The following is a 13,341-nucleotide window of genomic DNA, read 5'->3' on the forward strand; positions in this document are numbered from 1 at the left end:
GGAGCCATCACTCTCTCTCGATGTCCCGGCCAAAAAAGTCGGAAGGTTGGGAGAGGGTTAAACGATTTCTAGCCCATCGTCTGCTGGTGGACAGTTTGAGTTAGAAGTAGGGGGCTCATCAATTTGCACAAGTGATGCATCTCCGGGCTTTTGGGTACCGCGACAATAGAAAGTCCCTTCTACAACTTCACACTGCCTCTGAACTTTCCCACTGTGTTTCAAGTACTGAATAGTCCCTCCAGGCGACACTGATTGATCTTTTGTGTTGGTAATTTATTTGATTGCCTTCCTCTTCAGCCATTTAGTTTGCTGCCTTCCTATTTCAAGGAAAGATGTGTTCAGCTGCTCCTGCCCGGTACCCATTTGAATAGGCTTCAGCCTCCTTCTTCCTTTTTGGGACAGTTTTAGGAAGTGATAAAATTTGTCAGGGTTGAGTTTTTTGGATGTGTATAGGAGGGGGGTCTCATATATTAGTAAAAACTTTTAACTCCTGACTAACTGCCCTGTCTCGTATCTTTCCGTCCCTCCTCTAGTCATGCTTTTTGAACGTGAAAGGTTTCAAAGGATGGGGGGGTTGAGAGAGGAAATGCAGGCTTTACCTTCTTTGACAAAACACGGATGAAACCATTCTGTGGGCTATATGAGTTAGGTCACCGATTTATTTTTTCCCTCTCTTCTGGTTTTCAGTGGATCTACTTGACACAAGCACTGCACAGGGTGAACTGGGCTGGCTTCCCGACCCTCCAGAAGTAGGGGTGAGTACCCACACTCAAGGAAGGGGAGCCACTGGCAGTACTAAATTACGGAAAAATATAATCCGTGTTGAAATTTCACCCTACCTCTGGAAACTGAGCTTCTGAGGCTCCACCCTCTCCTGGACATTTTAGGCTTTATAAGTCTCCCTCCCTTCACCTGTGCAGGCTCACCCCTAGCTAGCTTTTTAAGGACTGATGCCTATTGACTTCCAGTATGATTTAACATATCCTTGAAATATATTGTTTCCATGAAGTAATAAAGCAATGAAGAAAAATGAAAAAATAAATCATCCCCCAGTTTTTCATTCTGTTATGCTGCACATAAATCTCATGTCTTTTTTCCATAGGAAAATAGGTAGAACAAAAGTATTTCTGTCTCAGTCTCTCAAGAAATTAGAAACACATTATAGGTTTTTTAATTCAGCAGCTGACTGAAGAAATAACTGTTAACTCATGGGGCAGCAATCTGCCTGTGTGGGTGGGCTGCAAGATTCTCAGACTTTATACCAAGCTGCGGTGTTTGGTCACACAGCTGACAATGAGAGGAATTTTTCTTTGTTTTGTGACTTTTTGTAAAGTCACAAAATTTGTAAAATTGAGTTGATGGAAGTGCTTCAAAATGGACTCCTGAAACTGCTGCAACAATGGACCCCAACAGACAGCTGAACTCTCAGCTATTTTTGTGCAAGTACAGCTATTTTGTATGAAGCATAGTTGGGCAGCCCCACTGGTGTCACAACCTGCATCAGTGAAGGTGGTTTCCTCTGTAGCACCAGTGCTGTGGGAGTGGTGGAAGGAAGGCACAAAGAAAAGGGAATTTAGGTGCTGTGGGAGTAGTGGAAGGAAGGCACAAAGAAAAGGGAATTTAGGGACTATGCTGTGGTAGTTAGCACGTATGTTAATGTGCAGTTTCAGTTCCTCATCCGTGCTCTTGTGTTTGTAGCAAGTCCCAAACTTTCCAGTGGAGACTCCTCACCCTTCCTGCTCTAAAGTAGACCTGGAGAGAGCCTGTTCCTAACTAATTTCCGTAACTTTCCTCTGTAATGTGCTGTGGCTGGTTTAAATCCACCCCAGCCTCCTCCTCCTTCCCACCAGCACTGCTGGGTGAAGTAGAGCCAGACAGTGAGGTTCTCCTGTACTGGCATAACTGCATTTGTTTCATTAGTAAAGCTGTTTTGGTTATTATTAGTAGTATTATTATACCCTGCTCAAAACAGGTGCCCTTGTGAGACATACATGTAGATCATGTTTTGCCCATTGTTCCCTTTGTTGTCTCATCAACTCTCTGTGTGGTAATTTTACCCCAATTCTAGGCTCCAGGCATGTTCAGGATGAAGTTTGCCTCTTGAACAGATTGAACAAAACAACTGAAAAGTGTGTTCTGAAACCAAAATCTGATAGAAAATAAAACCTTTTTACAGAACATCTGAGTGTTGCACAGTAAGTTCCGAGCAGCGTGAGGAGTTAGCAAATCCTTCTGCTTGTGCTATTTGCTTTTTAAAATATGTATATTCACAATGTAATTGTAACAGAGAATTGTTGAAAATTGTGGGGAACATGGCCTGAGAGAAATCAAAACTAACAGATCAGGATATGGATGACTGATAAAACAACAGAGGATGAAGAATAGATCCCTTGACTTCTCATGAGCAAGTCTTTTGAGGAGATTTGTTTAGTTACATAATTTCCCAATAACTGTTAGGTGGAAGTCCGACAAATTGCCACAAGCAAAAAGGGAACAATGGCTGATTCTCTTGTAGTGAGAACTTTGAACAGGTGCTTTTGAAACCATTCCTTCAAAATGAAGAATTATGTTCAAAAAAGAACGGAAATTAATTCAGAACATTTTTTGACAAAAAAGGGCCAAGATTAGTACTGAATAATCTGACTAGGTTGATTAGTAACAGGCTGGAAACGTCTGAGCTGTGTTGCACACAGAGCTGAAGGGTGTACTTCATGTAACACTGCTACTTGTACCTAACCTCAGATGCCGGAGATCTCCCATCAGTGAGCTGGATTTGTGTCAATATACTTATCGCACAGAGGAGGAATTTGCTGTGGGGAATTTTCATGCTTTATATGGACGAGGCCCCTGAGGCATAGCCCAGAAGAGGCTGGCTAAGTCTGTGGAGGCAGAACTACACCTTTGTTTTCTCCTCACTTGTAGCCAATGACAGAGGATGAAGTGGCTTGCCAGGTGTGGTTGTTTCATGGTCAGACCGTGGCTGTATCCAGGGCAGACAATGCTCCCATTAACACACGGGTTCAGCCTAAGAACACCACTCAGTTTTGGGCTGCGCTTCTGTAGTTCAGAACTTCTGCACCACATTCACCAGCATCTTGCCTAAGCTTAAGGGTAGTCTTTGAGTGAAAGTCTCTACTTTAGGTAAAGTCTGTAGAGTTTTGTTTGTTAAAAGGTTTGTGCTAGCTTGCTTTGTAGTAGCTACTTAGAAAGGGTTTCATTCACTTTAGGCTACTATTGGAAACCAGGCTTTTAAAGAGGCAGACTGTAGTTCCTACAATCCCCTTTTATCTACCTTACCACCCACCACCTCCCTCCTCTAACATATTCCTTGATAATTCTTTTTTGGCTTTGAAGTTCTGCCACAGCAACACCAGGTGGGCATAGAGAGGTGTGTTACAGTACTAGTGGTAGATTTCCACCTTTAACGTACATTAGGGAGCCAATGATGGCCACTTTGAAGGTGTCAGGAATACAGAATTTGCTTGCTCTCATGTTTCTTTAAGACTCCTCATGCTGCACAAACAGCCTAGCTACCTGAACTGGTTTCAGATACCACTGAAACTTCAAAAAGGACCTCTCAAATCCAATCAGTAACAAATTCACTTATCAGGCATAGTGGCACTGCTTCTTGGCAGTTTGTAAAATGACATTATTAAAAGTTATTAATCACTAATTTGCTTTCAAATATAATTGCATCAGCTGTGAGCAGATTGTGATGAGGAATTATGCTTTCCTCTTGCATTTTGCTTTTAATAGACAAGGTCCTAAGCCACCCCAGCCTGGCTTTGAAGTCGGCCTTGTTCTGAGCAGGGGATTGGAGTAGAGAACCAAAGGTCCCCGCCTAAAGCTTTGCTTTTGTGGGATAATTTAGAATTGTTTGTTCATTAGAATTCTGAGCTTGAATTTTTAGCTGAGGCACAAAAGGGCCTCATGATTTTATGTTTTGATTTTTTTTTCATGATTTTATGTAATATCTATTCCTATAGATTTTCTGTATCAGTTTATGTACGACTACAATACAACCTACTAGCAATCCAATATTTATCTTTAATGCTGTGATTATCTCATTCCCAGCTTGTGGGCCTATCTTGAAATTTTCCTTTTATCCACAATTTCCAATTTTTGTCTATGTGACTAGTATTTGCATAATCCAGTCATACTCCCATGAGTACTTGTGAGTACTTAAGTTCCAAGCCATTTGTGCTGGAGAATGCTGCACACTGGGCTTCTCAATATGACTTTCTCTCTATATATTGTTGAATGAATTGTAAATTAAACACACTTCATTTTTTTTAGCTACTACATTTTCTTGGGAGATGTGCTTTCACCAGTCTTTGCTTGTAAAAGGGTTCTTTTTCATGGTGACTTCATTTTTAACTTGGATGTATGTTATTTCAGGAATCACATGAACTCTACTGCTGCCAAATTGTGCCATATTTATTACATATTAAAAGTTTGGCAAGGCTCAGTTCTCAGCTGGTAGCTGCTTTGTGGAGGTTAGTTTTCCCAACTTATATTCCTGCTTGGATCACAGCATTATTAAAACTTCCCAATGACTTTCTTAGTCTCCCTTCCCGGCTGCTATTGTTGTCGGTCTTTTATTCACAGTGAGGAGGAGGACATAATTATTTTCCTGCCTATTCCATACTCTTGCTTGCTTCCACACATAATTCAAAGCATTGCTATCGGTTTCAAGCTTTCTTTGAGTTTCCCAGTGTGCACAGCACTTGCTCTGCTCAGCTTTCCCAAAGTCTACTTTCAAACAAGACTAAGGATGGGCATGTAATGACTGTGGCCTAAGGGGCATTAGTCTCCCAAAGGCTATTAGTTAATAGCTACTAACTACAACTACTGTGGCTCCAAAACCGCTTGAAACTTTGGAGATTATGTGATGATTTGTGTTCAGGAACAAGAGTTCTGAGTTCTGTACCTCATGTTCCATGGAAAGTTTAATTATGACCACAGCAACTTCCAAAGCTATGTGAATACAATTTGATTAAGCCAAAAAAATCAGATTTTTTTTTTTTAATGCTGTTGCTGTCCTAATAAAGTCCAGGCATAGTTCAAACTCTACACTGATAAATTTTTAGGTAATAGACTAGATCAAGTACCTGTGACCTGTCAGCAACTTCTATATCACTGACCACACCATAACATTTGCATGCCTTCAGGTTCTAGCAAGGTGAGGTTGTGTTCCACCAGACTCAGAGGCCCCAGATTTCAGTAACAGCTGATGGCTGGTTTCTGTTCCACCACTTCTTGGTCAGACAGATAGTCCTGGTCACAAAGGAAATAGTGCTATGGGGCACACAGCCTTCAACCTGCAAGCAAGTCCAGCACAGCACTCCTATCTCATTAAAACTGGGCAGCTCACTGAGTCAGACTGAATGATCACTTAGTCAGACTTGATGATCTCTTACTCAGATAGTCTTACTTGGAAGAGTCTCAGCCAGTCAGCTTTTTGTAGCATCCAAAGGTCGTGTGAAAAACAGCCATCAGAAAAGCTCTTCTGTGCACGTCTTCCCACAACTGTTATTCATGCATGTCCTTTAGGTGCTAACTCAGAGGAGTGCCATCACCTCTGAAGCTGGAGTAGAGTAGCAGTGTACACCTCACTGCTCTCAATTAAGTATCAGGCATAGGGGATTAGCTCCCCTGAGTGAACAGGATCTGTATAGAAATAAGGGAAATATGCTTAGTAAAGTCAACAACTACCTGGAAATGAAGCTCTGGCTTCAGGGTTGTATCCTGACATGACCTGCTGCTGTTGATCTGTAGACTGGTGGAGAGATATTTGTTGATGAAATCCTGTGAATTGAAAATTAGTTATTTTGTGTCAATTTGGGAGACAAGGAAAAAATTGTTATGCATATCCAGATATGCTTTACTCAGAAGTGTGAGAAGAGGGAATACAAACCAGTGAGATGAGAATAAGTGAAATGTAAATTAATAGCTGTAGGGAAGGCCAGATTACATGAGCCACGGCAGTCTAGGAAGGAGTCACTGCCAGAGACCCAAGTAACAGCCTTGGCCAATGCACTCAGTGTTGTGACCTGAAGGGCAGAAAAGAGCACATTGTGAGCTGAAGATGCTCTACAGCCATGACATTCATCACCATGGCTGCTTGGGCACTGGGGTGGTGACAGCCCTGTTGCCTGGCAGCTCCAGAAAGCTGCTTCACTCTTTTATAGCTGTTGAATGAGTGGACAAGGTTCACTGAACTTCCTCATGTCAACACAAAAGCAGCACAAGTTAGCTGGAGCTTGGAGATTATCCTGCCTATTGCATGGTCCTCCAAGAAGACTAACAGGCTATTTAAAATAATACTATTAAGACCCAACCAACAAAACAAACAGAAAACCCAAACAAAACAACTTCTATTATAATACCAACTAAAATACTGGTGAGTTTGCAGGCAAGCAATTAGAAAGAAAAGGCTTTACATCTTTTGTTGCCTGTTGTGTCCTTGAAGGATGAACCTATGCTTTGAGCTGCGATTCTCACTATCTCAGAGGCAGATCTGCAGAAAAATATTCCCATGATTTATTTCTCAAAAGGGTATTTCCATTGTTTCCAAGGCCTAGTTTCTGGCTTCTCTTTGCTTGACCTGAATATTGCCAGCTCCTCACATGACTTTCAGGCTGCCATCTGCTGCAGCTTCTTTTCTCCAGGCAGGTTTGATCATCACCATCAAGTCATAATTACCCCATCCCTGTGTGGGATTCCACCTGATCCATCTTTAAAGGAACTTATACAAACAGAGCAACTATTGCCCATCACCATCAGGCTAATTTCCAGCTTCTCTGTAAACACTAGAAGTACACTTGACACACCATACAAAACCACAGCTCACAATATAAAGCCCTTTACCTTGAAAAAATGAAAAAAAAAAATCACTTCCATTTACAATGGATCCTATGCAATGTAACGCAAAAATAACATGAGAGCTAACATTTGCTTTATTGGTTATGTGGCTTTAGCCATGAATTCTGAACTCTTAAGATGCACAATCTGATTTTTCACTCCTGTCCTTTTTGTAGTTATTGGTACTGTTAGTGAGTGGTAGTAGAAAGAAGTGTTCCAAACCAGCTAGGTGAAATGTTGGATTAGAGTATCATTATCAGTCATCTAGCACCATCTGTTATGACCAGAACTGTTTTCATGCAAGACCTTAATGTGGTCAGGCAGTTCAGAGAATGAGCAGACAGCAGAACCTGGGTTTGATAAACAGGTTCTGTAATCAATGCACTGGCGCTTGGTGTCCCACATGAACACCTTATCTTCCCTTAAGAGCATGAGTACCAGTTAAATTGAAAGGACATGGGTGGGATGGAGACCTATGTGCTAGTGCCCTAAAGAACGAGTAATTACATAATGGAGTTGCTCCTCCCTGAAAATAACCAATGGATCATTGTGGGGAAAAAATATATCATCCCACCCATAAAGATACTGTAGATAAGTAAACATCTCTTCTGTGTTCAGTTGTGTCAAAGGCCCCATGATGATGTGATGAAATTAAAATTGCCTGACCATAGCCAAATGATCAAAGGCATAAGAGCAGCCTCAGCTGTTCTCAGATTTAAAGTTACAGGACTCATGAAGTGTCTAGATGTCACCACGCTTCTTTCATCATCGTCATCTAAATTGTCTTCCACACCAGCAAAAGAACTTCAAAGAGTATTGAGAAACTTTCAGTAAAGGGTCATAGAAGCTTCAATTTTAGAATACATCACTGTGGTGATGCTATTTTTGGATGGCTGGTCCAGCTTGCCTCCTGACAAATTTTTGTCAGATGTATTTCAACTGAAGAGAAGCTCTTTACTGTATTAAAACAGGTGCCAGCAAGGTGCCTCTCTTGTCACCGGCTTTCCTCTGAGGAAACTACACTATGATTGTAGTACAGCTGTAATTACCTTCAATGCTGAATCTGTTCCAGGAAGGCTTTTTGGTCATGGTAGCATGCAAATGCTATACAAAAATCAAGACACTCCACAGGCAAGATTGCAGCCAGGGAAAGGGGATAAAAACTGTTCACATGTGGCACATGTTTTCCTAGGTGGTTTCAGGCTTGCCACACCAGTGATGTATTGTTGCTGAAAAAGGTTGCTGTTTTGGGGCCTTGCAATTTTTCTTCAGGAAGAGATTTAATGGCCTCTCAATTCTGTTGAAAATTAAAGGAGATTGAGACACACTTACAATGCACAGGTACACTGTAGCTGGCTTTATTAACTTAGCTGGTCTTTTAGCCTTAGTGAAATTTTCTATCCCAAAGTTAAACAAGTCATTAGATTTCAGCATACGAACTCCTTGACTTTTCCAGTAGGAATTCTTATTAACTTTTCCAGTGGAGACATGCATCTTAGTTTAGTAACTTTAAGCCTACTGGCTAGGCTTGCCTAGCTTTTGCTTCTGTAAGTCTCTTAAAAGTATCACTGTGCCTTTCCTTGGGGGGCTGCAGATCACAGATTGGAAGTCACTGTGCTGAGGTAATGTGAAAGCAAATGAGATAGGGGTCACAGCAGGAAGGCAGGCTCCTTTCTGAAAGGAGACAGGGCAAGACCCTGGCAAGCTGGAGTCGGAGACAGTATTCTTACTGCGAGCCACAAGTCTTATGGCTCCAGTCTCAGCCTACAATTTGCAATACTGTCACAGTCTGCTGCCTCTGTCACTGGTAGCCTACCTCTCCGTTAGCAGGGATGAAATTTGTATTTGTCAACATTAAAAGCTTGTTTCCTTCCTTTTTTTCCCTACTAAAAAAGGCTAAAACCAAAAGAGACCACTTCATTGATGCCTGCAAAGCCTGAGACAATGGCTCCAAGGTGTGCAAACTGTCTCTTATACCTGATGGTAGATCCTAGGAAGAGTAGCCCACAGATGGATGAAGGAATCACAGCTTGTCCTAGATAGGATCCTTGACACAAACCTAAACTAGAGAAGGCTTATTATACAGAAAAAGCAGAGTAAGTATTCCGTAGGCTCCAGAGCTTCAAACTGTATAATCATTTCAGACTCAATAAAGGCAGGCACTAAAAGGAACATACCTTATCTTATCTTTGGATTTTTACTCACATGGCAGACCAAACCAATACTGTTTACTACAAATATCTATCAGTGCCCTTCCAGGTTGTCATTGAAGTCATTCTGAACCGCCTTTATAAAGACAAATTTCTTTATATGGATTCAAACCAATACAAGGAAAGTTGCTTCCCTTTTATCCTTTTTTCTGAACTCACAGTGTTTTGAGGTTATTGACACAGTACCTTTCCTTAGAGGTTGTTTTTCACTTGACTCTAATTGATGTGCTGGAATAATTTTGCTCTGTATTACACTGCCACGCCAAGATTTTCAAGAACAAACCTCTGGAAGTAGGTGCCTGTGTTAGTATATGGGTTTCTGAGAAGCACAGGAAACCTGCTTGTTCTCAAATTCAATGGCTACGTACTTAGACTATTTAGGAAGCCAAGCTACTAACCTATGGCACTCTCCTGAATGCATTGGCATTTGTTTTCTTAGAAACTTTTAAAGAATTCTAAAAGATTTTAAGGGTTTGAGGACTAGTTTAAGGACAGTTTAGACTCCACTTAAAAAATAAGAGAGTTTAAAAGACATTTTAAAGAATAACATGCAAAGACTTTAGGAACTCTTCAGCTTGCTTGGAGCAGGGAATTGGACTAGATGATCTTCAAGGGTCCTTTCCAGCCTAAATCTTTCTATGATTCTGAATCTCATGAGAAAGTTTTCTCTCACATCAAAAAAACCACAAATTCACTCACTGCTAAAATAAGGAAGTCTGACTAACACTGTTCTCCATTTCTAGAAGAATGTTACCTATTCTATGGCCAACTGGAATAAGGCAACAGTGTCTGAAATGCAGTGGGTAAAAAGTTATATTATCAAAGGAGGTTGATTCAATGTCATTGGCAGACAAACTGCAGAGGCAAGTAATTAATATTGATTGAGCCAGACTTTACCACACACGTTTATTAAGAACATTACATTAAAAGTCAGAGGCATACATTTTGATTTTGCAGCAGATTCTTTGAGGATGGGAGACAGTTGCCTGGCAACTTCTGGTCTCATCACCCTTTCATTAAATGTTGTATGTAACAGTTTTCCTCTACTACTTTGAATTTAAAAGCTTCACTGAATAATGAAAAGAAGTCAGAAGCATATTTAACAATAGTTCTGTATTGTTAGCATAAATAATATCCTCATTTTACTTCCTTTACCCATCAGCAGTAGAGTCTAGAAAAAACATGTCTGACTCCCTCGTTATTTCTTTGCACCACACTGCATATGAAGCTGTGCAATTGTCAGTGCCAAGCATCTTTGCCCTGAAGAACTGAGTCTGGCAGAAGCTGGGCTGAGATGAGCTAAGAAATACAGGAGTTAGTAGTTGGATTATTTTCCAGCAGTATAGTTCAAAGGAATTTTTTTTCGTTGTTGTTGCTAGAGTTGTCACCACTGAAAATGAAACTTTGGTCCTGTATCATGTAAGTTTTGAAAATGTATTTTCTTGACGGGCACCAGAACAACTCACGTCTTTCAGTGAGACATGCAAAAACCACTTTCTGGTGACACTTGTCTGTGGTACTGCCTTGGGATAAACTGCTAATGGAAAGTTGTCTAACTCTCAGCCTCCAAATGCAATTATGCTTTTCCCAGGCAGACGTGCATTGAAAAATGCTTCTAAAAGCCAGTCCTAACATTGGCAGTGTATGAAAGCCAGTTTGCTCTTATTCTCCTTCCTAACTTCTTTTCTTCTACTTCAGTCTATTTCAGTAAATTCAGTTCTGTAACATTTTCCGGAAGGTTTTCAGTTAAAGACTGCAAGAGGTCATTAAGTGATTGTCCCTTCTGCTTGATCAATTGGGATTGATCCATCAGTCTCTTTCTTTATTTTGCTATCATAAATCCTATGACCTTCAGCGAGTGAAATAAGTGTAAATCCTGTGTGCTGCAGGTCTGTGCCAGCTGGATCAGATTAAGAGGGTGGGGTAACACTGAGGATTAATTATGTGGAGAAAAAAGGGAACAAGAAGGGACACATAGATACCATCCCCAGAACTTCTTGGGAGGAGATTGCTAGTATGCACTTAGGTAAAAGGCTGAAATCATGCAGAGAGGAGCTTGCGCTATCAGCAGCACTTGCTAGTTTGGAGAAGGCTCTCCAATACTTTTCAGAGTGGGGCTGTGTAGGAGGTATGCTCTAAGTCATGGCATTAAAGGAGAGCCTCTTTGGCACTCTGTGGGTCCATCTCTTGTATTCCACTAGCTGAGCAACATGGTCTGTGGGGAGAAAAGCTGCTGTGGTGTGAGTACAAGAGGTGGTGGTGCTGAAGAAATGTGTGAATCTCATGCTCAGCCCATGAGATTTGACGAGTCTGGAGTAACACAGAGGCTGAGGCCTTGTTTAAATTGCATCTTAACCTGGGGTGTGATTTAAAACCAAGATGCTTAAACTTGTGCCAGTACTTATGTGGGCACTTGTTTCAATTTAATTTGATTAAACATTTAAAGCATAATGAGAAAGGCAGTCTTAGCATAGGAGGAAAAAGGATGTAAGTTATTTTCCCTGTGGACAAGACCTTGCTTTCCAAATTTTCAGTTCTCATATGTGAATTTCTCAAAAGAGAATGTTCTTTGCATTTTGTACCTCACCTGTGGTAAGGAAAGAAAAACTAGAGCCACCTAAAATTTGGCAAAAGCATATGTTAAAATCAGTATCAAACTTTATTAGATTCATGCAAATGGTATTAGTAAGGTCATATAACCAGCTGGGCCCGTGTCCTCCTCTCGGCCATTATTTGCCTGGGGAAGATGCAGAACCTTAATGCAATATGAAGTCAGGAAAATCAACTGAGTTTTAATAGTTAAATTAGGTTTTGCAAAATATCCCACTTAAAGAAGCGTGAACTCCAAGTTAATGAGCGCTTGCTCTAGAACAGTCCTTCTGCAATTTACCTTTCCATTATGCCAGGCCATCTTTTCTCCTACCCCCAAATGCTGTGCATTATTTCCAGGGACAGATAATAGTCCTGGTCTGGTAGGTCCTGCTGTTCACCCTGGATGTAAACTGTGGCAGAGAGAAGTGGCCAATACATGGAAGTAGTGGGTCTTTTTCTCAATCTCCAAGATAAGGCAGTGCATGGAAGAAGTAAACTGGAACCAAGGTAGGATGAAGGGGTTGTACAAAGGTCTGTGTAAGTCAAATCCTAATTGCAGGATCCTCTTTGCTCCCTATGTACAAAGTTTAGGCAGCCAAGGGGCTCTAGACCAGATGCACCTTTTGCTGAGTATAAGAGACTTTTTAGCTGGTGAGGCTTTGAGCCCCAAACCCTGTGTAAGAACTGATTTTTAGGCAAGATTTTGTCATATTTGAAGTGAAACTTATTTCCTACACCTGTCTAACAGTATGTGTTTTCTTCTCCCCTGGGAGCAGTGGAGTGAAGTGCAGCAGATGATAAATGGTACCCCGATCTACATGTACCAGGACTGCAGTGTGCTTTCCGAGGGTGACACTGATCACTGGCTTCGCACCAACTGGATTTATCGGGGTGAGGCAGCCTCGCGCGTTTACGTGGAGCTAAAGTTTACTGTGAGGGACTGCAAGAGCTTCAAAGGTGAAGTGGTGACCTGCAAAGAGACCTTCAATCTCTATTACATGGAGTCTGAACAAGATGTTGGGATCCAGTTTCGCCGCCCACTGTTCACCAAGGTCTGTATTGCTGGGGGTGAAGACTGAGTCATATCTTTCAGCTTAAACTTGTCATATCTTTCAGCTTAAGCTAGGTGTGTCTTGCTGGCTGGGACAGGCCAGGAGAACCAGCATGTGGGGAAGGGCATGGATAGTAAGTGTTGTCCTTAGAGTAAACTTTACCCCCGGTGCCCTCTGTGATGCTCAGAGCAGTCTTTGCCACAGGAGGCATAGGAGGTTTCAAATGAGATCAGACCTGTGTTCTGTGTAACCTCTTATTTAACCAGACGCCACGTAGGTAAGGATTCTAAAGGGTTGTGACAGGGCTGGATGGTTACACCAATTTTTAGAAATAGTAAAGCAGAGACCAAAGAAATTTTACTCGCTTTAGGGAATAAAACAAGATTAGACCAAGCAGAGAACAGAATCCAGTTCAGGTCTCAGTGGTCCTGATTATTTACTCTGATTGCCATGAGGTACAGGGTCTTGTTTCATACACCTGGAGGTGATGGCTTGCTACAGTGAAGTTCTCCCTGGTGTGAAGGTATTTAGCACTGCTGTATTTTACTTGCTGTTTTCTTCGATATTGTGCTCTCTTGCCATGGAAACACTGGAATTGCAGAATAGAGAAATTCTGATTTTTT

General features: G+C 41.4%; 1 protein-coding gene across 2 annotated transcripts in view; it reads left to right on the forward strand.

The window, feature by feature from the left end:
- The window catches only part of EPHA1 (EPH receptor A1), a 34,576-nt gene that overhangs the window by 2,804 nt on the left and 18,431 nt on the right, over positions 1-13,341 (forward strand). For both annotated transcript variants that reach the window (XM_059838255.1, XM_059838256.1), the window contains exons 2-3: positions 688-755; positions 12,443-12,718. In XM_059838255.1, coding sequence (XP_059694238.1) covers positions 688-755; positions 12,443-12,718 — 344 coding nt within the window. The remainder of the gene's footprint in view (positions 1-687; positions 756-12,442; positions 12,719-13,341) is intronic.

This window comes from Haemorhous mexicanus, chromosome 2 (assembly GCF_027477595.1).
Source record: "Haemorhous mexicanus isolate bHaeMex1 chromosome 2, bHaeMex1.pri, whole genome shotgun sequence".
Taxonomy (NCBI): domain Eukaryota; kingdom Metazoa; phylum Chordata; class Aves; order Passeriformes; family Fringillidae; genus Haemorhous; species Haemorhous mexicanus.